This window comes from Euprymna scolopes, unplaced genomic scaffold (assembly GCF_053919585.1).
Source record: "Euprymna scolopes isolate OS-2025 unplaced genomic scaffold, ASM5391958v1 sca362, whole genome shotgun sequence".
Classification (NCBI taxonomy): domain Eukaryota; kingdom Metazoa; phylum Mollusca; class Cephalopoda; order Sepiida; family Sepiolidae; genus Euprymna; species Euprymna scolopes.
The window spans coordinates 1202-28294 of NW_027633394.1; the positions used below are offsets into that span (position 1 = coordinate 1202).

At 28.5% G+C, this 27093-nt stretch overlaps 1 protein-coding gene across 4 annotated transcripts in view; it reads left to right on the forward strand.

Moving 5' to 3' along the window:
* The first annotated feature begins 7928 nt into the window (after positions 1-7928).
* LOC145274355 (MAP/microtubule affinity-regulating kinase 3-like) overlaps positions 7929-27093 on the forward strand; it is a 35662-nt gene continuing 16497 nt past the window's right edge. The window contains exons 1-2 of one of the 4 annotated variants that reach the window (XM_080127426.1): positions 7929-8371; positions 25857-25907. In XM_080127426.1, the coding sequence (XP_079983552.1) occupies positions 8278-8371; positions 25857-25907 (145 nt within the window). In that variant the 5' untranslated portion in view covers positions 7929-8277. Of the gene's footprint in view, positions 8372-8826; positions 8975-25856; positions 25908-27093 lie in introns of those variants that run through there. The other 3 variants (XM_080127424.1, XM_080127427.1, XM_080127425.1) reach the window with 3 other exon arrangements.

Genomic DNA, 27093 nt, shown 5'->3' on the forward strand with positions numbered 1-27093 from the left:
CATACAGAAGTTCAAGTGTAGTATGAGCAGGCATCTCTCTTCTCAACTCCCTACATAGTGTCCCAAATAGTAGCCTCTGATGTTCAAGTGCCACTGTGCCTTGTTTGGGGTGAATCAGGGTTATAAAAAAAAAAAAAAGCGAGGAACAAATTATGTAAAAATGGCTAACACAAATAATAATTTTTTTTTTTTTTTTTTTTTTTTTTACAGAATTAGCGTTTATTAAGTCTGATTAAGTATACATAGAAAAAGCAATTAGATAGTGACGGAAGGAGAGTGTGAAAACAGGGTGTTGGAAGGGAAAAAGTATGGAAGCAGGTTGTAGAGAGGAAGGAGAATATAGGAACATTTTGAAGACCGTGGTAAGTGTTCTGGGAGAGGATTGGCTTGAGGGTGGAGCAAAGCATTTAATTTAATAATTAAAAAAAAAATTTTTTTTAAGTTCTTATCATTGTACCCCTAATTTTGATGAATACTACTAAAAATAAAGTGAATAAGATTCTAATTTTACATGATGCAAATTTGTTTACAATAATTATTATTCCAGGTATTAGTGAAAACAAGCAAATACTTTGTTTTAATTCTTGTCTAGAATTCCTCCTATATTAGAAAGCAAGAATAAAGAAAAATCAGTATGATGTACATATGCATGGTGAAACAAAAGTTTCATATTTCAAAAACCAGGTAAATTGATCAAGTAGTTTTATTTTTAAACAATAAAATCAAATTTTGAGTATCCAAGAGGAGACTCTTTCTCGCCATTTTGAAAAATAAGGGAGGTAACTCAATACTTACTGTGATATATTTGTTGTACAGCTTGCAGATTTTCATTATTCGCTTAAAAACGTTTCTTTATAGAAATAAAACTACTTGATTAATTTTTGTGACTTTTGGAATATGAGATTTTCGTTTCATCACAGGTACGTATGTCATACACATTTTCTTTATTTTTGTTTTAATATAGGGGAAATCTTGACAAAAAAATTTTTTTTTAATTTTTTTAACTTTTGGGCACAAGTATGTAAGTTAGTTATTTTTATGATTATTTCACAAGAGGAGATAACGCATGCTACAACTTGTCATGATTGTGGATTACTCTGGAATTTACCTGATGCTGCTGATGAAAATATGACCTTCATAAACCCCAACACTAATTCTGTTTGCTGGAGCAGTTAAGAATATCAGGATTGGAACCCTAAATTCACCCTTATCTCAAATCACAAAATAATCAAAAATGGCTGTCTCATGTACTTGTATCCGAAAAGTAAGAAAATCTTTAACAGAAAAACAAATAACAAGAAAAAAAAACTTGTTTTCACTTGGTCATGAAAAAATTAATCTCAACAAACGTATCTGATGTTGTCTTGGAAAATTAAGAAAACTAAGAGTCACAATCTCCAGAATAAGAAAGACACTGGAAATACTCTTTACACTCAAAATGCTAGTTCCTTGGTATGACCTTAAAAGACCTCCAATAAGGTCCCATTTGGGGTCTGTGGAGAATGTGGAATTGTGCTTTAGTTACCATTCTTCCAAGTTCACTGTGGTCCGGAGTGTTAATATCTGTTAAAGCATCTCGTGCTAACATATCAGCCAGTCTGGAGATACTGGCTTCTTGACCAAAAATGCAGCAAACATTTGTTATTGTTTTTTCTTATTCCTTAGCAAAATTCAAACAATGTTCTACAAAGTCAAAAACAATTTTTTATACAAAATAATCAAACCAAACATGAATAAATATTTGAAGATATAAAGAACTTGAAGTAGAAAAACTTTAAAAATTACTGGATTGAATATTAAATAAATTATACCTAAAATGGTCTATCTGCCATAAAACAAAAACAACCCAGAATCCCAACGTCTAGAAATAAATTAATTGGGAAAGAAATTGGGAATATTCTTTTCACCAAAAATGCTAATTTTCTAGCCACAATTTAAAAAAAATATGTTGATAGAACAATATATATTAATAAAATGAAAACAATTATTGAATTGGGAAACAATAAGATGAATACTGAATTAATGAAATGTCCTTTTGCAAAACAATATGCAAATAAGTTAACCATAAAACATTGATTGCATACACATTAGAAAGCTATTCATTTATTTTGAGTAAGAATTTGACAATCTAGTTTTATTTAGTGTAATAAATAAACCCAGTTTAAAAATAGATTTAAATTTTTTAAGTATTGATTGCCGATTTTTGAAGCACCCTAAAACAATGACTAGTGCCAACCCTCCCTCCTCCTTCCCTACAATGTGATGCATGTGGCAATTGTGTAGCTTGTACTTCAAGAAATTCTAGGGATGTATGATTTTGAAATTTAAGTTCTTTTCTAACTTTGGTCAAATAATCGTTAATGTTTTGATTATGAACTTGACATTCTTATAAAAAACAACTAGGCTGTAGGCTTTAAATTTTATCTTTTACAAAAAAGGTTTTTATAATTAACTAGCAGGGGGTACCGTTGCCCGGGTGTTTAGAGGTGTGTGTGCTTTGGGGGGGGGGTTAAATCAAAACAAAAGAATATGCTAAGTAATCACCTTGTTTGAATATTATAAAAAAATGTTAAAACTTTACAAAATATTGAAAAAACAAAAAAAACTAACGTAAGGCAAACGAACGATGTTAAAACTTCTTTAAAAACTCTGAAAAATAAAAACAAAAAAAAAACAGAACATAGCTTGAATAACCCTGTTTCAATATTAAACCTTTAAAAATCGGGGGGGGGGGAAAAAAAGGCATCTCGCATGACGATTCGAACTCACAACCTTTAGATAAAGTGTGCAAAAAAACCTGACATGTTACCCGCTCAGCCAGCAATACAGAGTAGCTTAAACACGTTTGAATTTATTTAAAAGTATTAAAAACAGAATTAACACGTGTCCGCAATAAAAGTTAACTCTGCTGCTTCTATTTGACCCCATTAATGAGGTCAAATAGAAGTAGCGGAGTTAACTTTTGTTGCAGGACAGCTGTTGGGTTTGTTTACCCATGTTTCCCCCAAGATGTTGAGGGGGAAACCAGCTCCCCAGTGTCCAGATTGAATAGCAATTGTCTGATATAAGGAGTTTGGCCCCACATTGATCAAAGCTGATTGCTTCTGGACATTACCTGGTGCTGTTGCCGGGAACACGGCTTTGAATTAGTTTCGGTTTTATACAAAAATGCTGAACGAACATAAGATGGGCTGAAGTAGCAATAATTTTGTAAAAATCGATGTAAATAAATGTAAACGCAACGCGTGTTCACAAATCGTACATATTATGATCTGTGGGCTATATAAACAGTTCTAAGCGATAGTACCTCGGGATTGTCGGCGAAAAAAAGCCTTTTCGAGACATACAAAAAATGCGTGTGCGCATTTGCCCTTTCTATATATATAGATTAAGCGATGTATCTGTAAAAAATTTTTAAGAATTGTAAGGCATCAGTGATTCATATCCCTCCAGTTTATATCTTTTTTTTTTTTTTTTTTTTTTGCTGTTATTTATACATTAATAATATTCTGTATTATGATTATATTTTATATAAAGTAGATAGAAAAATTCAAAATTAAAAAATTTGCTCTTTTTTTTTCTTCTTTTTTTACTTTTTGTCCATTCATTTTTCTTTATTTGCCTCTTTAAATCTTTTTCTGGATTAAATGTATTAATTACAAATAATCTTTATTTAAAAAAAATATTTTTGTTTTTACTGGCCGTTTTTGTTTGGGAGGAGGGGGGTATATATTTTCAACTATAATATATATAATTGATATAATGTCAGATACTACATTGTTCAATAAAAAGAAATGATTAGATGCATTCAATAAGTTATACATATTAATAAAAACATAAAAGGAAGAACAAAAGCTAAATTCAAGTTTTATCCAACTGAAGAAATTTATTAACCTCAGAACACTTTTCAGCATCGTAATTTGCCATTATCTGCTCAATTTTAACAAATGCTGACCTCCATTTTCAATACTACTAAAACTTAAAAATAAAAAAATTAACAATAATCCATTATATATAATCTGTTCCTTAATTTTTAGGAAAGAAAACAGCTTACTTGTACAAGATAGCTTTAATTTGTGAAATCTCTCTTGATGAATTTAATTTTGTCAAAAATTAAATCTCCAAACAAATCTACACATTTTAAATAATTTTAAATATATCATCATTATAGAATTAGAAAATGAGAAAACATAACACAGTATTTTCTGCATGCAAATTTTGTGAACGTATGATGAAAACAAGACATTGAATATTTCCAATGACTGTTTTGGTTTCCTTTCCACATGCATTCAAAAACTCAATACATATCTTGTTCATTTTAGATCTACAAAAATTAACAATATATGACGGCTTTACTATCGTATTTTGATTTTCGAACGACTGTTCTCGTCTATCATGTTATTTTTACGATTTGGTTTATGTAACTTCCGATCGTCAGATGTATCTTGTTGAACTTGAGGGAATCTTTATACATGGAATTTCAACTGGAACCCATTATTTAATCCATGGGGGTAGCATGTTCTCGTTTCATCAAGACCCTTTATTCACAAAGTTTAGTGAATAAAGTACTTGGTAAAATTCAGTTATAAAGTTACACTGTCCTGGCGATTGGATGTTCAATCCTCAGTGTGCGCAAAACTCAAAATACAATTGCAAATTACTTAGGACTTATATCCGGTTATGGCTGACGAAACGAGTGTGCTACCCCTGTGTATGAAATTAAGTGTTCTGTTTGAAATTCTGTGCAAATTCCTGAGTTTAACAGAAAGATTCCAGAGTGTAACAAGATACACCTGAAGGTCGTATTGCATGAAAATGTATGAAAACACTATAAAAAAATAACTCAAGATGAGAACAGTAGTCCAAAGAATCCAAATATGTAAAATTAAAAATGTAAAACAGTTGAATTATGTTTATTGCATTATATAGCACCAAATTGGTTGATTTAGCATATAAAACCATCTTATCTGATTTTCAAAGTCGCATTCAAGTCGACAAATCAAACTCTAATCCTGACTATTCAATTTTCATTTATTATTGTTGCATTATAATTGACATTATAATTAACATACTTAACTACAATTAATTTTTTTTCAATTACTTATTCTAGCCCAAACAATTGCTAGCTAATATGAAACATTTGTAAAATAATCACCTAAAAATTAACAAGGTGGATAATGCACTTTAAATGGAAGAATATAAAAGCTATCTACCTTAAGTAAAGAACCGTACAAACAAATAAAAATTAATATCTAAAATTAATTTGCTGTATTCTGAATGATGCTGAGTAGGTCAGCTAAAAGTCTAAATTATTACCTTAGTTCTGCTTGTTTTCCAACTTCTATGTCCAGTTGCTATCTTCTAAAACATTAATTCAGTAAAAGAGGATTTTAAGTTTTAGCCTTTTCTTTTCATTCCAAAAACGAATAAAAATAAACCATGAGTTATCTCACCCTGCAATCACTATTACTATTACCTGATTAATTTACACATTTACTCACAAATAAGAGGAAAACCGCATTTATATATATATATATATATATATATATATATATATATATATCTTTGTGAGTGAGGAGTTAGGATTTTTCCTGGAAAATCCGACTGTCAGTTTTATACACTTAGGGTCATAAAATTTTATAAAAAAAAACTTTGGAGAATAAGAATACAATTTTTTTCTTTCTTTGATACCAGACCATCCCTCCAATAAAATGTATCTATGTGATTAGCTTTCCAACAAATATCTAAAAACATCTTTTATTCGTCAATATTTCTCATGTTAAGTGTTTAATAATAGCTAATTAAATCCATTATGTATATGCATGTATATTTTATTTTTAATTAAAGTTTTGGTTTTTTGGTATAATTTTCATCTTTCAGAAAGCAAAATATGTTGGCTATAAAAAAGATTGTTGCATTCATTTGTTTAAAAAAAAAAATACATTTAAACATAAAATGATTTATTGTTTAAATTTTTGGTCAATAGATTTTAAAAAAAATATAGTTGGTCAAAAGTAGCAGCCATTTTCTATGTAGTCCTGCTGATATGCATTGATTTGTTGAAAAGTCATTTATGATCAAATTGGTTCTTTGTCTAGAATTCCCCCATACTAAAAAACAAAAATAATGAAAAATCTGTACGATGTACATGCCCATGACTAAATGAAAATATCATATTCCCAAAATCGCTTAAATTGATCATGTAGTTTTATTTTTAAATAAGAAAATCATATTTTACTAGTGGTACCTGTGAAAATTCCTCAGGGGACTCATTCATATGTAATATATTGATGTTGACATTCTGTAGATGTTCAACATAAATGGAGATACTCTGATATTATTGTAGCTCTTTTGTTAAAACTGCAAAAGTATTTATCTAAGCTAGCAGGGACGCCCGGTGTAGCCTGGTCGTAAAGTACGCTTAAATATGATATTTTAATTCTTGCAGATTTCATATATATTATTATAGTTAATGTTCTGTCAATTTTTATATATTATAAAGTTGTGATTTGAACCCAAACTTATATATATAATCTCATAACATCCTTCAGCTATAATCGAAATGAAAACTTATGAATAATTCTTGGTAAAATCATTTATTACAAGAAATGGAAGGCCATAACAATTAAACGACACAGTCAATCGAATGTAAGCGTGACACACAAAACACACACATACTATCCTATTAATATATAGATGAGCACCCAAGGAGTGATTGGCTCGCCTGCCATTTTGAAAAAAAATATAAAAAATAAGAGCGGTAACTCAACAATAATTCATATTTAATAGATTTATGTTGTAATGCCTATGAATTCCATTTAATCGCATAAAAATTATTTTCTATATAAGAATAAAAACTACTTGATGAGTTTTTGAACATATTTTTAGTATCATGGGTACAAACATCATACATATTTTTCTTTATTTTTGTTCTTTAATATAGGGTGAATTCTGGATGGAACAATTAAATTAATACAAATTTAGAAGCTTTCCAAATGAGTAATCTGTAAAATAAAAATTTTTTAAATGTTATACATAAGTATGACTTTGCAGAAACTGGGCACTACTTTTTATTTTAAATTTAAAATGAACTGTTAATTGGTACAACTACTTTGGCATGTCTTGACCCTTTTGTTATTGAAATACTAAAAAAAATTGTTAAAAAATTGAGTTGTAGAAAATGAAATAAAATAACGCATTTAATATTTACTACATTTCTTTGGCTCAAATGCACAAATAATCAATATGAATCGGTGAATAATTATTGCTAAAAATTTGAAAAAAAAAAAAAAAAAAAAAATAGTTAAAAAAAAACTTTCTTGACTTCCACTTTGTTTAGCATTGAGGAAAAGACTTTTGATTAATACTACGTAATTCCAGTTAAATTTCAAAATTACATAATAAATTACTTTGAAAATATATTTTTAAAGTTTACAGAAAAAATAGTCTTTACTTTTTATTAGAATGTCTTGTAAATTTTTATTAAGATATTAAAAAGAAAAAAGTAAAGACTATTTTTTTCTGGAAATTTTAAATATATCTTTTAATTTTAAATTTACAAAAATATATTCATGTAAGTGTAAAAACATTTCAATGTAAAGATTAAAACAAGTTTTTTTTACAATGTATAATCATTTAAAAGTAAAGAGTATTTTTTATGTAAACATTTAAAATGTTATATAAAACAATTCTGAACAGAAAAATTTAAAGTAAAGATGAAAAAAGATATATATTTTATAACATTTCATTAAAAATAAAACTATTTTAAAAAAGGAGCATTTCAAAGTAAAGACTAGTTTTATATGTAGAGTTTTAAAATTAAACTGGAATTACATAAGTATTAATCAAAGGGGACTTTTCTTCTGTATACAAGCAAGACTTCGGTTAAGCAGAAATCAAATAGAAACAGTTTTATTTAACATTTTTTTTTAATTCAGTTATAACCTTATTTAATGCCATTCTGGTTTTATATGGTTAGAAAGATTATTCATCCTTTTGAGTTCTGAAATATAGTAAATTTGAATGTTTTTCAAGAATTAATTTTAAAAGAGCTAATGCCATTGGCATTTCTTCCAGGCAAATGATTTATTTGGTCCTAAAAGGGTTTAAGCTCTACATAATCGCATTTTCAGAAGGTTAGGAAACCTGATTGCTATCAACAAGAGGTTCTTCCTGGCTTTCTTTTTGAGCCGTGTCTCTCTGGATGCCCGACTGTTGTTTCTGCTTCTTGTTTTTTACTGATACATTGTTCTCTTCCCTTTTGTGCAACAGACAATTATGAAGGACAAGTGGATGAATATAGGTTTCGAAGATGATGAACTTAAGCCATATGTAGAGCCACCGCCTGACATTAATGATCCACTTCGAATAGGTAATTGTATATATAAAAAAAAAAAGATGATCCCCAACGTGGCTTGTTCAGTTTTTGTTTCCGTATTTGACTGGGGGAAGCAACATGCTGAAAAGCCAATAGTATTATTATTACAACTAGTACATAACTCTTATCATTACTGTCCATCCATCCATTTATTTTTTTTAATTTTTTTTATTTATTTGTTGCCCTGCGTATCTAGTGGCTGCGCTAGGGGACCTCCTGCCCAGGGTCTTCTGCTAACTGCAGTGCAATTGTCTCTCATACAGGGACACACGGATCTCTTTACCAACTGGCACCTGCCAAAGACCTTTTGCATGCTGATCTTTTCATCATGCAAAATTTTTTTTGGTTTTCAGAGCTTTTTCTTTTTTTTTTTCTTTTTTTTTTTTTTGTTTGTCATCGTCATCTCTAAGTGGGCTTTGTGGTTGTATCTTCCACCCATATGTTTGCTTAATTTTATTTTCTATGTGCTGAAAATCAGTTTGTCTTTTGGTCTACAGACCATTATGCGAGACCGCTGGATCAATGTTGGGTATGAAGATAAAGAATTAAAGCCTTACAAAGAGCCATGTAGAGACATGCTTGATCCTAAGCGCATAGGTAAACCAACGTTATGCAACGTTTATTTTTTTTTTTAAAAAATATTTGTAGCAGGGATTTTCTTGTGAATCTACATAACATACCTATTGTTTTAACGATTGAGATTTTTAACAAACGTTTTGTTTTTCTATTTGTTTGGTCATTCATACAAAAAGGTGAACAATTGAACAAATTAAGTTATTTTGCATAATTTGGGGGTTTTATGGACAATTTTAAATTAGATTAATGAAAAACATTTTTTAAATTCACAATTCAAAAAAAAAAAAAATTCCTTGTATCTTTGCATTTGTAAATTCATCTTTTTAAACAAGTCTAACCTTTTCCAATTCTAAACAAACTTCTAGGACTACATTTTCCTCATTTTATGAAAAAAAAAATGGAAGTAATTTAGGATTTATCTCAAATTGTATAACTGTTGAGCAAGGATAAATCATATTTTTTTATTTGGTATGACTATAGCAAAGATTGAACCCTGGTCTCTTGACTCATTAAGATGCATAGACATATAGATGCATTTTATTAATACACAGATTATTGAACCCAATTAGATTATTTGATTAAACAAGTTGGATTTTCATAGGCAAGTTTTATATTTAAAATTTTGGTGCTTGGGCAGATGTTTGAAACCATCGCATTTTCAGGTGAAAACATTACATACTTGTGTATCCTTTCAAAATTAGTATAAATTTAAAAAATGATGAAAAATTATCCTGTAGAAAATGTGCTAGATGTATTTATAACAAAAAATCATCCACAATTATGTTCTGATAGAATTACAATTATTTAGTTAAAATGATCGATTGCAGTTATCTCCACTTGATCTTGAGGATTCTTCAACATTTAAAACATTTGATAAAATTTTATAAATTGATAAACTTTATTTTTACTTGTAATTATTTGTCTACTAGATCAGTTTTGAGGACTATATACTAATTTCAGCATGACATGTAATATTTTCACCTGATATGCGTTGGTTGAAAACATCACTAATCTTCACAAGCACCAAAATTTTTTTTCTAAACCATAAAGGTTCATGGGACCAGTGATTATTTCATTTTGTCTAGCATTGAGTAGAATAGAAAGCTTGAATCACACCTGTAATGATGCTTGTCTGCTGCCAATTATACTCATTTCAGTGTTGGCTTACAGAACCTAGATATTCCCAAATGGTCACTCAGCAATGAAACTTAACCTAATTTGATTAAGAATGAAATATTGACAACACTTTTTAAAAGTTGGATTTCCATTGCATGTCACTGAGGAGGTTATTTTTGTTGAGGTGGTTGACTACTTCTCTATTGAAAGGGAGATGAGTGATCACCTAAATTTTTAAATAGGGGACATACTGATGACTTTTTTTTTGAGTTTGTTATTCATATTTTAATGTGAAAAATAGCTCCAAACTCAACAGAAAAGTAGAAAAATTTAGAATATTGGACACAAAAATCGCATACTATTACAGCCTTTAGAAAAATTAAGCCTGATATTGTATACTTTGCTAGGAACCCTTTACAGTGAATCACTTTGTAACTAATTGTTTAGACCTGAACACAGCCTGTTAAAAATATAAAAATTCCAAGTTGAATAAAATATTTAGTCTAATAGACCCATAATTAAATATTCTAATATCTAAAAAATATTGGCATCTACTACAAAATTTAACACATTTCAAATAAATTTAGGAAAGGATTGTGTGTGTGTGTGTGTGTGTGTGTGTGTGTGTGTGTGTGTGTGTGTGTGTATATATAAGTGTGTGTGTGTATAGTGTTTTATCACTTTAGACACTTTTTCATATGAAATGACCATAAAGGAGGTTGAAATACTGTTAAAATTAAACAATCAAAATGAAATCATTTATTTAATAATTCAGAGACTGTAGGTTGGGACAGTATATAGACTGCAACTTATATGCTCATCTTATCCTTCATCTTGACAGTATCTTTTTCAACAGATTTCCCATACCTTCCTGTACTTTTCAGAATATGCGTTTGAAACCTTCCTGCCAAAATCCATAATTGAAAACAAGTGCTACCCGTTATTATTTTCAATGTTCACCTCATTTGTATATCTCAAAGAATTTACTGACCATATTTTTCATTTATTTAAAAAAAAAAAAAAAAATTTTTTTTTTTTTTTGTATGAAATGTAAAACAAGAGTCTCTGTTACAAATATATTTTTTCTACATTTTTTTTCTTCCTGCTACTGCTTCTCTGAAATTTCTCCAATGCTTTTTATCACCTTCTCTCCATTTAATTCGTCTATCCTAAGCTACAAAAAAATTGTGTTGCTTTGTAGTTTGTTAATAATCTGGTATGTCGTTCTATCTTTCTCTCTTTCTAACCACACTTGCTTTGCCGTGTCTCTCTCTGTCTCTTCACTCTATCTCTTAGTTTCTTTTTGGTTATAAGGTCTGCTTCTTTCTCTTAATCTTTGTGTTGAATGTAGGTTAGGTATAATGCTTGTACAATCCTTCAGGACTAAACAGTTCCATCTTTCTAATATGCTTTTAATTCACTTTGTTAAAAAAAAAAAAATTGGATATTATTTCTATCTTTATCTTTCTTACTAACTCTGTTTTGAGGGACCTTAACCATTCTTTTTTTTTCTCTAATTTTTGTCTACTAATTTTTTATGGTTTTATGTGGAGTGATTTATCAAAATATTAATTTTTTTTTTTTTTTCCTTATGAAAGCTTCCAAATATTTTGGGGGGTAATTCTCTGACTTGCCTTACTTGTATCAAATTATTGTTATATATCCAGTCTCTTACATATTTTTTTTATTATACCTTGCAGCTGTTTTGCTTAGGTTAAAAAAAATTTGCTATGGGGTTAATTTGTAAATTATGCATTTTGAAAGGCTCATTAGAGACCAAAATGTGGTTATGTGAGACACTCAATATGTTCAATTACATTTGTGTAACCTCTTAAAAATATTTTATTTTTTTAGTATGGTATATATGTTCAGCATTCTCAAAATGTTGATAAAGTTAAATCAGTTTATTTCTAAATTTTTGGCATCAATAGTTTTTTTCCTACAAAATCAATATTTGATTTTTGTTCATCAGTCCTTTTGGTGGATAATTACAGCATCTTTTTAAGAGCAATAGAAGTTAATTTAATTTCTTTCAGAAATTTTTTTTCCAAGTCAGAATTATTTTCATATGGACATCATTTTAAAAATTTTTTTTAAGCGATTCTATATTTGCCATTTGTTTGACAAAGAATGAATATTATACAACAAAATTAAAAATATCCATGGTTTCACAATCGTTTTGTTTTGATCAACTAAATTATTTGGTAAAGAACAGAAAAGGTCCTGGATATGACCTAAAACTATATCAGATGGTGAGGCCCCACCTTGCGGGCCTTGGGGAGTGTGGAGCCACCCTTTAATTGCCATTGCTTCCAGGTCCACTCTGACCTTGAGTGGTAGTACCTGTTAGGGTCCCAACTATGGGTTAAATAGAATCTGACTTAAAAAACAAATATACTCCATTAAAAATTGTTCCTCAAAATAACTAGATTTGGCATTAAATAACCTGAAAAAGGTTGATATGCCGTAAAACAAAAACAACCAACCAAAGAACAGAAAACTGCTTGTAATATTAAAATGTAAATTATAGCAACATCTATAATTGAACATGCTTTTATGTTTTCCAGAAGGAAAATTTTAGTGGTCAGATGTGAAGAAATTATTTTTAGCCAAGATCCTGCCCACACACGCACATCAACAGACATGTTTTTCATTATATATGTATATATTTTATTTGCAATACTGATCATCGAACATAATCAGTTATTTTTACAGAAAAACATTTACTCTATCACTAGATGAGAATAATTGTTTACTTCACAATGTGGTACCTCCATATGAGAGCCTGTACATTTATAAGACAATTATCGATGGACACATTTTGACACATCAGTGTGAGATTCAAATCACGACATCATATTTGCTATCTTATGCTCTACCAATATATATATATATATATATATATATATATATATATATATATATATGTGTGTGTGTGTGTATCAGTCATCCAGAGACAGTTTTGCTGTATCATAGCTCTTTAGTGCAACTAGCAACTACCTTAAGCCAGGATTGAAATTCAACCACTTATGCGACAGTCAGCGCTCCTAACCATTACGCTGACTAATTCTTCTATCCATTACGCTATTTGTCTGTTAAGATGGGTATGTGAAATTACAATGTCCAACCATCTAAGCCCATTTGTTTACACAAAGCATTGCTGTATATGCTAGCGGCAGTTTATTTTCACTCCCCAATTTGGTCAACCCAAGATAGGGAGCATTTTAAAGTCGTTCACAGACAGTTTTGCTGTATCACAGCTCTTCAATGCAGGTAGACTAACAGCTATCATTCATATATATATATATATATATATATATATATATACGACATTTAAAAAGTCAATTTCATAGCTGAACATTTTTTTTTTTTTTCAAAAATGATAAATAAATCCAAATATTTCAATTGTTATCTGACTATCCTCAGTGAATTAGTTATGTTTTTTGCGTTTTGTCATTAACGGATTTATTTTCCATTTTTGAAAAGTAAAAAAAAAAAGTTCAGCATTGAAATTTTTTTTTTTTTGTACGTCTTTAATATTTTCATACTGCCAGTATCTTAAAAATGTAGAAATATTACACATAAAATAAAATCTGTGGCATGGTGTAGCAGTTACAGTTCTAGATTGTGGTAAAATATTTGCTTGTGTTCATATAACTATTTACAATAGGTATTGCTTTCAGCATTGAATAATCCCAATAGGGTTGATATGCCATAAAAAAAAATTCTATTTTTTTAAGTTTTAAAAAATATGCTGAGTACTTTTTTATGAATCTGAGTCTGATGTATGTTTGATTGTCCATTGTGTTTTCGAACTAAAGGGGAGTATCACTCTCACTTTCAGGACCTGATAGAATTAAGACTTAATATAAGTTCTTCCATTTACTGTTGAATTTGAAAAGATACTTTTTCAATTCTTACTCAACAATTTTGGTCAGACATTCTTAAAAAATTGTCCAACTTTGATGCAATTTAATTGATTTCATCAGTATCTATTGTTGGGATAGGAGTGAGGAGATTCCTGGTATATTAAATATATTATTTTTTTAAAATGTATATGGTTTGCTCTCTTGTGACATTAAATTTCTATAAAATATATTTTTGTCTGAATTGAGTTTAATTGAGGTTCTGTTCTATCATTGCTCGCATCACATATTCTGAATTGTGAATTTTCTATTTATTTCAAAGTCTAATCTCTCTGAATTTCAGATAGTCTGTAGTTTCTGTATTTTTAGGGCACCCTTTCTCCTCCTCCTAAAACTATAACAAATAATCCAGATTTTTTTAATTTAGCATTTGTTATTTTCAGATAGAATTATGTAATATTGAATTTTTTATTTAAGTCAAATTTAGACGTCTCTTCAGTTACTGATTTTTTTTTTCAATGAACATCATTTTGATGTTTCTGACTTATACATTACCTCAAATGTATAGTACTTAAAATTTAGGGGGGGGGTCATTCTCAGTTGATGCGCTGTCCAAGTTTTGTCAGAGGAGCCATTTTTTTTTATTTTCAGTATTATTATTATGTATTAATTTGGAAAGATAATGTCAACTCATTGCTTGAGAAATTTATTATATAAAGGAAAGTTGTGTGTTCAGCTAGAAAGGAATGGGCCGGGCAGAGGAGAAAGAGGGAGTTGGGAAGAGAAAGATAGATAAAGATAAAAGTTTTAAAATAGGTTACACTTTTGCCTTTGGCAATGCCAGGTAATCCTACTAGTGTATTACTAAATCTCTGAAAAGCAAATTTTTAGTTTTCTTTATTTCTTCTTCTTTCACCATTTTCATTTGCTTCCTCATTTGCTCGTCTTCATATCATATTCTATTTATCTCATTGGATATTAACCATCCATTTACGTTCAAGATTATCCTACCGTCTGTTGCCTCCTTTTCAAATCAAAAGTCTCTACCCGTTGTTCTTCCCCAAGTTGACTTTCAATAAATATCCCAATAATCCTTTTCCACTTTTAATCCCACAACTTCATTTTATATAAGGAATATACACCATTGGCTATCAGCTTCTTGCTTTGAGGCTTCCAGTATTTAATTTTTAAATTTTTAAATTTTTGATGGAGCCATTCACTTTTTATTTTATTTAAAAAAAAATGTTTTGTTTTTTTTAATTTTTTTTTTATTTTAGCAATCTGCAGAATCTATGTGTTTATTTAAGTGTTTGATTTTAAATGTTTTATATTAGTTTTTAAATAAAGTTTAGCTTTTATTCAAATAATATTGTTTAAAAAAAACATTAAATTTGGTTTCATAATTTTGGATTGAAACAAAAAATTTTAAATTTTATTTCAATTTAAAGAAGGGGTGATAATTAAAATATTTCAAATAACTCTGTATAATGGTTCTTTATGTTTTAAGAATAATTAAAATAATATATTGTGCAGATTTGTGATGTTTTAAACCAGTGCATTTCAGGTGAAAATATTATTACATACATGTTATATCGAAATGAGTATTAAAAAAATTACAATGATCCAGTAGAAAAATAACTGCCCCCTAAAGTAAGACACTTTATCAAATCTCCAATACTAACGGTTACTACAATACTATCCCATTGATTACTGTACACACAATAACCCTTATCCCCAAGTCGCTTCCGGGCCTTGATAAGTGGTGACCTCTATGTAAAAAATAAAATAAAATAGTTTTATCATGTTTTAATTTTGAAGAATTTGCAAGATCCATAGGAGGTAACGGTCATTTTGACTAAATAATTGTTATTCCGCCATTCTTAAAGGCAAAATATTGGAATGTAATTGTGTATAATTTTTTGTTTAAAATACATGTAGCGCATCTTTTACTGGATCAATTTTTGAAATTTATGCTAATTTCAACATGGCGCATATTTAATGTTTTCACTTGAAATGCATTGGTTTAAAAGATCACTAATCTGCACAAGCACTATTTATTTTTATAATGATATATAAATTTATAAGGTCGCAACACTGGACATGCTAATGTTTTTGATAGATGGTTTGTTAAAAGCACAAGTCCTCATCAGGTGACTTGTCTTCCACAGAAGAAACCAGTTCTCAGATGAAGAATAAGAAAGCTCTATTTGTTAAAAAAAATAATACATTACAATATTTAGAGGGAGAGGAGTCATGTAACAAACTTCAGACATTTAAAGTGAAGGCAAAATAAATGAAAAAGGGGAAAAGAAGGAAAGAAGAAAGGAAATAAAGTGTATTCAAGGTTCTCAGTGTAAGGGTGGGGTGGGGGAAGTTACAAGGTAATCATTAGAAAGAGGTTAAAGGATGAACTATCTATAGAAGAGCCAAAGGGAGGTGTCAAAAAAACGAAATGGGTAAAAAATACTGATAAGCAAACAGCAGACATGGCTACAACCCGGGGGGGTGGGGGGTCCAAGAAAAGAAATTTTAAGAGGAAATGGAAAATTAAAAGCATATTATAATGCAGTATAATTAGTGGCCAGGCAAGGCCACAGGAGAGACAATCAAGCAAAAAAAAAAAAAAAAAACCTAGCAAATTTCATCCCAAAGCACTATATATATATATATATATATATATATATATATATATATATATATACACACACACACAAATGTAGGCAAATTCGGGCATATTTTATTGGTTTGAAAGTATAGGTTCTTTTTTACCAATTGTCATAAGATTTTAACCATAGAATAGGTAGTTTTGGCCCATCCTATAGAATCAAAGAAATAAGCATTTCAATATTCAATTTGGCTACCAGTATAGATATATCCACACATGCACACCACCTTTTTTGGCAATTTTATAAGTTCCAAATCTCACCAACTATTGATAAATATTTAAAAAATGAAGGCTTGTTGGAAAAGTAATGACCTGGATTGTGTAGTGGGTTATGGGACATTTGCCTATTTTTGGCTCTTTTTTTAGTCATAATTTTGCATATGAATTACAAAATATCTATTTCCCCAAAACCTCTGGTCTTTATGGAGGGGAGACTAAAATTTGCTGCTATGGTTTCAAATGATCTGAAATAGCAGCAAGGGAAAACTTGATTCCAAATATTTCTCATATGTTATATCTCCCCTCTTTGGTTTTCATACATAAAGTAAATTTCACAGTGTATAAGGCTTATTTGATACTGGAGCTATTCATAATTGTACCCTATTTCCAAAAGAGGGGAGATAACATATGAGAAATATTTGGAATCAACCCTCCCCCTTGCTGTTATTTCAGATCATTTGAAATCATAACAAGTTTTAGTCTCCCCTTCATCAAGACCAGAGGTTTTGGGAAATATATTCACACACAAATATATACATTTTTTCATTTTTAATTCTACAAGATATGAAATATGATTATGCAAAAGTTGTTAGCTATCTTACTTAATAGTTAGGTGAACCAATCATCTGTCTAAAACATTAGTATGTCCAGTGTTGTGACCTTATAAATTTGTTTATATTAAAAAAAAAGTATACTTTGCTCCTTTATTGAACACTCTTAATAACCTTATTAAATTCATGAGTTATCTCTCTTGAATACCTGTAACACACGCACACACACATTTTGGCTAGCACAAAATCATTGCTACTTATCTTTTTTATTTTATGAGTATTAAAATGCTAGATTATAATTGTTTTTTTTTTCTTACCACATAAAAAGATTGCTTATTTTTTCATCTTTTACTATTCACTGGTTTTATGACTATTGCAATACAGATAATTCTTATCAAGTATAATCAATCTTCACACTAACAACTTACTAATCTTTGAATACTTAATCTTTGTGTGTGTTTTAATCTAAAATTTTAATAGTTTAACATTTGTCAGCTTTTCACCTGCGAAAAGCATTCTCCATTAAATTGGTTTAATAATCAAGAAAATTATTATTTAAGCAGCTTTCAAACCATTTCAAATTTTAAAAAAAAAAAAAAATACATACTGAAATTTTAATTAAATTTGAAAATATCTTGCATATTGAAAATGAAATTTTACAATGAAATTTTAATTAAATTTTACATCAAACTTTTAAATGTTTTTAATATATTCAAATTTTAATTAAATTTTATTAAATATAAAAGTTTAAATAAAAAATCTCAATGAAGACTTCATTTATTATTGATGTATCAATAATAAATAAAACCATGTATATAATTACTAAACTCAAATGTCCAGACATAAAGAAAAGAAAAAAAAAATTCAACATCTGAATATCTTTTGAATGTTTCCTCTTTCTACTCTTTCATTTCCTTTGTGCTTTAATCATGTTTGTCAATTTGTGTTAACACGTTTATTTGTACATTGTGAACGTTTTGAAATGAATGCTGCATGAATAATACTCTGCATGTTTATTATTGTAGTCGTGGGTTTTGTTCTTTATTTTTGTATTTCATTTTCATTTTTAGTGCTTGTTTGCTTTATGATCCTCACAGTATTGTTTTTTTGTTTTTTTTTTGTCTTTCTTTTCAGCCTTTTCATCGTTTTATGAAAATTTAAGAAACCTATAAAACTTTAAACTTGTCTCACATTACGTTTACATTGAGAAAAATGTCCTTTCCTTTCATCTTTCGCTTCATTCACATGGCAATCAAAAACTAAAACTATATATTTAAAACAAAAAGTCTTGTCATTATTTTAATTAATTTGTATTAAGCATTGAATTTTTTTTAGCATGTCATCTCTGCAGACATATCAGTGTAATATTTTTAGCAGCTTAAGATCACAATGTCTTTTTATAACATAACTGCTAAAACTAAATGTTATCTTTTTGCTTGTTAATCTACATCTCTGAACGGCTGAATATGTTATTTATACAAGTTTGTTGTCATCTAATATGTTCTAAAAATAAATAAATGGTTGTTGTCCAGAATTTAACCTCATTAAAAAAAAAAAAGTACAGAAAAAAATCTTTATAATGTATGTACATGTCACTGAACTAAAATGTCATATTCCAGAAATCATGTAAATTAAGTAGTTTTTTTCTTAAATCATTTTTTTACGATGATTTTTAGCGATTAATAATTTGTAGCCATTGCATGGTTGATTTTGATCTCTTTCTGTCTATAGTTTGAATTGAATCGGTCTTTTATTTATGGCAGAGCGAGGCACACCATCGTCAATTCCTCTTAGTAAAAAATAAATAAAACTACTTGATCAAGTTACATAAGTTTTGGAGTATGTGATTTTCATTCCGTGATTGTCCTGTATTTTTACTTTTTAATTATTCTAGATCAGAACCATATGGCCTTTTTGAAAATACTTTAAGTATATATATATATATATATATATATATATATATATATATAACGATTTAGATATTAAGACTTTATAAATGGTTGACTAATCATTTTCCTGAAAAAGAGTGTTTTGATACAAAAATATACAATAAAATACTATTTTTTTTTTAGGCAATTTATTTTGTGATTTTCAAGTTTTTAATTCATAAACTTAAATTCTCTTGAGGCGAGCACATGTTACTATTTCTACTAAATATATGTTAAGTTATTGATTATGATGACTTCTTTGCCATATGCTTGAGAGCAAACTCTTATCACAGTTTTGGGTCAGTCCTTCAGCTGTCAACAGTAGCATCCAACATCAACATTTATCTGGTTGACCTGTCTCTTTGATTGCTGTCCTCTTGATCTTTCTTTAATGAAATTTTTATATGAATTATTTACATAGCTGGAGTCTGGTAGCTGAGAAACGGGTCTAAACTGTTAATTTCTTTTTTATTTAAAAGTAATGTTTGTTGATCTAGCCAGTTTCTTTCTGATATTTCCATTTCTTTGTCCACTTTTCAAAATTACTCCAATGATAGTTTTTAAGACACTGAGTTTCAAAAACAGAGTTTCTTATACTCTGTCTGTATAGGCCATATTTCACTTGCATATACAGCAATAAGGAACTCAATGTATTGTAAAGTCTTAATTTCAGAAGTGTTCATGCGCTCTTCCTGCTTCTTCGGTCCTGGATATGACCTTAAACTATATCCGATGGTGAGGCCCTAGCTTGCGGGCTTTGGGGAGTGTGGAGCCACCCTTTAATTGCCATTGCTCCCAGGTCCACTCTGACCCGGAGTGGTAGTACCTGTTAGGGTCCCAACTATGGGTTAAATAGAAACTGACTTGCAAAAAACAAATATATTCTATTAAAAAAATTTTCTTCAAAATCACCGGATTCGGCATTAAATAACCTGAAAAGGGTTGATATGCCGTAAAATAAAAACAACCAACCAACCAACCAATCCTGCTTCTTCATATCTTTTTCTTTTAGTCATTCAAATGCAGAAGTTGCTTTTGATTATTCTCCTGCTAATGTCGAGTGAAATTCGTGGAGCCACAAAGCTTAAGAAACACAAAATCTGTATTCTTATTTATTTTTTCGACTGTTTTGTTGCTTATATCTTTTATACTATTGGTTCATATACTAAACTGTTCTATCATTTGTAGGTTTTGTTAAAGTAAAAAATCATTTTGAAGTAGTTATTCTTTATGCAGTCAATGTTTAACAAATGAAAGGAAATGTATACTCGTTATTTTAGTTCTTATAAATTTTAAATTAGAAAAGCTTAATCTCTTGCTACAAATTTTATTTAGACAAAACTTATTGAATCAAAGCTTATAACATAATTTTGGATAAACCTTTTTTTATTGATATTCAGAAAATTTTGCTTGAAAAAGTTTTTCTAAAATCTATACAAATTCTGTATTTTAGTATTTTGTTGCAATATCAATATTTTATCGTAATTATTTTCATATCTAATATTTTTGTATTTAAAGTTTTGCGTTATTACTTTTTTCTAAAGTTGTATTTTACATGTAAATTTAGATTATGGTCTTAAAATACTCTCTTTCAGTTCAGTTGATTTAAAAGTTTATTGAAATGTAATGTATTATTTATTCTGTTTATATAATCCAAAATTGCAATATTAAAATCTGTTTATAAATTCACTTCTGAAACAAATGTACATATGAAAACTTTTAAACAGACAAGTTTTTAATTTTGTGATTTACTTTTAAAAGATTTTTACTATTAATGCTGCCAATAATTAAGGAAAAATAGCAAATTACAATGTAAAAAAAAAAGGGTAATTGGGAATATATATGGAAATTAGTGACACAATCCTGTGTCTGGTACAAGCGTACAGTGGGCAATAACCATCAAGAAATTGGTTTAGGGTGTCAATGAATCTTTTGGCCAGTCCTCTAATCACTTCATATCTTAATAGAACTATTTCTTAATTATTCAGACCATAATTTTCTTTTTCTGACTGGTAGCCAACTATTTACAAAATCTCTTAGGCTCCTTACTATAAGTAGAGATCCTGACTCCTAAATTCCTCATCTCCTTGTATACCTATTCCACACCTACTGCCTCATTGGTTTCCAGCTTGTGAGCATTAATCATTCTGCATTTTATTTTTCCCTGAAGTTCCTTCACAGACAAAAACTGCTAAGTAAAAAAACAAAAAACACCCCAAAAAACATGTAATTTTACAAAAAAAAAAAACCCAAACTTTTTAACATCAGAAATCTTAATTAGAATAATTCCTAGCATATACACTGTAAAATAATCCACAGGCAGCAAAATCGCAATTGGTTAACTATTCCGTGCGATCTTGTTGTGAATGAACCGTTAGGGTTCCAGATGTAGTACAGACCAAGAAAAATGGTAGCTCAATCTAATCATAGTGCCATTGTAAATAATAGCTATCATTATTGGGTTTACTTTAAAAAATTTTCATTATTTAAATCTTTAAATTGTTTGCAACATTGCAAAAATTTATTTTTTATTTAGTTTTTTTTCTTCTAAAAATATGAAGGTAGATTTCATCCAAATTACCGTCATGATTTATGAGTATCATTGGTTTTCCTTTTTTACTTAGAAGGACCCAGAATTTACTTTGCAAAAATATTCTCTCAAATTTATGTATTTTGTTGCATCTTTACAGGCTGCCTCTTAAATGTTTAAAGAATATTCCAGAAACAAAATTAAGGTTTGAAAAGTCAAACCATCAATGACTCATTTGGCATTATTCTACCAGAATCTCCATAAATATTGTAACAAACAAGACAACAGACTCTAATTTTAGATAATTTTATTTGTAGCTAATGTATCTAAAAAAAAAAGATAATTTGATTGGCTCATTTTTTTAATACAATTAGTTAAGCATTAAAAGAAAATTGCGTAGTAAACAATGTAACTGTTTCCAAGTTTTAGTCCTGATTTGTAGTTATATTGTGGGCCTTCCTCAACCACCCAATTTCTATTATAAATGAGTACTTGTAAAAAGGAAAATTGCTATTTTACAAAGCAAGTGACAATGTCCAGTTTATTATATATATATCTGATATTTTTGTGTTATATTTAAAAACAAATTTTGTCAATTTTTGACAGTAGTTTGTATGCTTTTTTTCTTATTTTGTTTGCATGTTTGTCCAATAGTCTTTCAAGAGTTTTTTTTTATTGTTTACATATTTATATATTTTATTTTAAATGTCTACTTTTTTCCTAACATTTTTTTGACATTAGGGTGTATCTTTGCATTAGATTTTACAGAACCAATTTTTTTCTTTTAATCTTTGAAGGATATGTCAAAAGTTATGAAAACTGTTATTTTCATGGTATGATTTTTGTGAAGTTTTGCCTTAAGTATTTTTGTTCAATAGTCTCATCTTTTTTGTTATCCATTTTTATGAGTTCATAACTGAAATTATATTCCATGTTGATTTCTAAAATATATATATATTCAAAAAGCTTTAAAATTACATATATAGTCAGTATCAATAATATGATGCAAGCCACAAATTAAAAAAAAAAAACAAAAAAAAAACAATTTATATAGGCCATCCTCAGGAAGCAGTATCCACAGAAATGGATTCAACTTCTAACAAAACAAGTATTCCATCGTCCATATTCCAAGTGACAGCCGTACTATCCTAACATTAACATACAATCTAAAAGAGTTTTAAATCCTAGGCATACTTACTAAATCCCAATATTACAGACTTGGAATCTGTCATAATCAACTTATATATATATATATATATATATATATATATATATATATATATAAGCTGACGAATCCTAACAAGGACTAAACATAGAAAATTCTACGTAGTTTTATTGCCATAAATATTTTCATAACTTACTACCTAGCACTACTCTCGTATTGAGCACTGTTTAAAATCTTGTGTAGATACATGAAGTATATATGGATATTATCATCCAGACTATTTTGCTATATTGTAGCTTTTCAGTATGACTAGACTAGCACCATCTCAACCTACCACCATCTAGTTGGCAATTTATCCTCTAAGCCATTGGATTGGCATTTGTAAATCCTTAAATTAAAAATAATACTATACATTAATTTTATCAGCCATGAATAGCTGCAGAACTAACAGCTACGTTCAGTATTCTTAGTTTAACAATCCGGGTTTCTAGTGTTTCTGTAAAACTGCAGCAAATTAATGTACAATGTTGCTAGTAATAAAACATGATTACATACATAATTGAGCACTCTTGTCATTTCTCCCATACAAAAATAAAGCATCACACGTTCACTTTATCTTAATATTTCTAATAAGTTAATAGCTTTTGAACTTCATTCTAAAGTTTAACTGCCTAGAAATATTTCTATTAACTCTAGTAATGCCCAAAATATGTAATATATATATATATATATATATATACAAAATATGTAATATATATATACAAAATATGTAATATATGTAATTCTGCTTGGGGCGACTGCAGCCTTCCTTGAATCTCTGAGATTCGTTGGGGGAAACTCTCATGATCTGACCACTGTGTTCTCCAGACCTTAACCCCTGTTGAATATCTCTGGTCATTATTAAAAAGAGGAGTTTATGAGGGAGGAGAGCAATTTACTTCAAAGGATGTTTTGTGGAGCAACATAGTTGACGTTGCTAGAGCCATAACTCCTTTTAAGATCAAACAATTGACTTCCTCAGGAGACAAAAGGTTGTTTTTAAGTTTTTAAAAAAAGATGTTGGATATGTTGATAAATAATTAATTTATATGACGCTTATATCTAGGGTATGCTTTTGTTTATTATTCTTTGACAGAAAAATATAATAAAAAGTAAAGTTCGCAAGACGTATCTTTGCCCTAAAACAACATTTTAAAAGACCTGCAATAAAGTGATGGACAGTCGAAATTCCTCAATAAAGAATAGAATATAACTTCATGAATATTGCATAAATTTAAATAAAAATTTTGGGAATAAGTACCCTTAAAGCAATCGTTTGATATAATTTTCATTTTGTTGTGATGTATATTTAGTGAAATATTGATGTTTTACTAATCTGCAATAAAGCGATTGACACACAGTGTGTGTGTGTGTGTGTGTGTGTGTATATATATATATATATATATATATATATATAAAATTACAATAAGTTTACCAAGGTAATCAAAATGGTAAACTTAAAATATATTATAAATATTCAAGAGTTAATATTTACAAGTAAAATAAACTCAGCCAGATGTAAAAGCTCAATAAAACCGAAAAGGAAATAGAGCTTATAATATGAAATATATATATATATATAAATAAAAAGTATTGAACCGAAAAAAGCAATTTATATTTGTATTCTTGAGACTACTGTTCTCATCTCCAGTATTATTTTACACAGCGTTTCAGTTGATCTAACCTTCTTGTTGAACTACAAATAATCAATCATAATTTTAAAGTTCAGAAACATAAAAGCAATTATTTTTTTCAAAAGTGCTCAATACATATGTAGCGCTATTATAAGCGAAATTAAGTAAGCATTAAAAAAAAAAAAAAAGGAAACTATGCAGATTAATATACATTTCGACAATGTTATTTGTCTTGCTAGGACTTCAACAACTAAATGCTTGAACCGTTCATGATTGTCAAAATGTAGATTAATCCGCATAGGGTTTTTCTAATGTTTATATAATTACACGCACACACACACACACTTTCTTTTATTTATTTTTTTTTTTTTACATGGAATGAATATGATTCCTGGAGATTTGCAGATGAAAAATAATATTTTGAAGCAATGAAATCTTAAAATTTCTAACATCAAAATGTTCTGAGAGAAGATACCAGCATTTTAGTTGAACAACATGTAGCATAAGAACAGATCTTTCCAAGCAGAACTTTTTTACATCATTTGACATGAACATTAATTTATTTTTTCAATTATTTAGACATTATTTCTTAGGAAAAAACTGACAGTAAAAATAACTTGAGGAAAAAAAAAATTTTTTTTTTTAAATATATATTTTTCTTGTTAAATGTGATAATTTTTATGTCTCAGCATACCACAGCTATTTTAATAAGATAATTTCTACATGTCTAGTTCTACATTTTTTTGGTTGAGAAAATTAATAATATTGAAACTTATAAATTAATACGTTTTTGACCATTTTACAAATAACTTTTGCTTATTTTTGTATTTTATGAGTTTATTTTTGTCCTTTTATGTATGTAATAAGATTTAATTTTTAAATATTTGATTTTTAACATTTAAGTTGCTTTTATTTTTTGTTTGCTTGAAAAAATATATTTTAAGACCAGATTCTGTCAACTAAATTGTTAATAGGTAATCCTAGTTTTTTTTTTTTTTTCTTTTTTTTTTTTTAGAATATACAATATTAATTAACAATTTTCCTTTTTACAATTTCCTTGTTTATCATAGTCCCCATGTCCCAATACGTTATATAAAAAGGTAGGAATTTCCACAATGTAACTGCTAATCATAATTTATTTCAGTAAAAAATTTTTTTTTTCTTTTGTAAACCTGTTTTTCTTTCTTTAGTGCCCTCAACAGAGACAGGTTCCAACATAAATGGGCTACACCGCTACCAAGGTGAGATGCTATAGTTTTTATGCTCTTTCGGAGCATATTGGAACATGGTGCAAATTTCCGAAATTGGGATTATATGCATTGCACACTCTGTTTAAATAATCTTATTATATACTACCTAGGCATAGTATTGGTATTATATTCAGTCATAAATAGGTCACTCATACTCTGAACGTAGACTAAACATATATACCATCGATACTTTTTCATTTAAGAAATTCAATTGAATGTTAATACAGTTTTTGCTTGTTAACAAAAACATGTTAGCAGTATTGGTTTTTAAAACTTTGATTAGACTTATATTTTGAGTATCATTTTTAATTTTTTTTATTGTAAATATTTACTTTTTTGTTTGCCTTTGTTTTATTTGGATATTTGTTTTGCTCAATGAATCTTGGTGCATCTTGTCTTCAAAATTACAATTGGAATAAGACTTTTTTTCCCATTGAATCAGAAAACTAGACCATATGTTTGTTTTTATAGAATTTACAGTTTGATGTATTTTTTTAGAATTTTCTGTCCGATGAGTCACCCTTGTAAATGGGAAAATTTGTATCCCCCCCCTCTTCAAAACAAACCAATATGAGTAAATAATTTATTCTTAATTTAATTGTTTTATCTTTTAACAAATTTTAAGTCATCTGAATATTCTAGTAAAATATTGTAATCAAATTATTATAAATATATTATATATATTAATCAAGTGCATTTAAACTGGAATAATATGAATATATATATTAATAAGCTGCATTTATTTACATTTTGTTTTAAATCTCAACTTTTAGGAATATCATTTCAGTTTTTTTTTTTTTAATTTCAATTAATGCTAGTTGAATTGCTCAAAAGTTTTGTATGTTATTCTATAATAAAGACCAATATGTATTTATATATATTCACATGATTACACAAAATTTAGCAAGTAAAAAAAACCCAACAAAAACCAGTGCCAGATAAAACCATTTCAAGAGTAAACTCTTGAAATGGTTTCATCGCATGTAGAAAGCAAATAAAAAATCTGTTCTTTTCTCCCTCATCTAAAATGAATGTGTAAAAGCATCTTTCATTCTATTTCCATAATGAGACGTTTTCTTTTTTTCTTTCTATACCAATTGTTAAATTTTTTTTCTTCAGTCTTTTTCTTAAACTTTCTAGTTCTTGGCATTTTATTTCATATTATACTTTCCTGAGT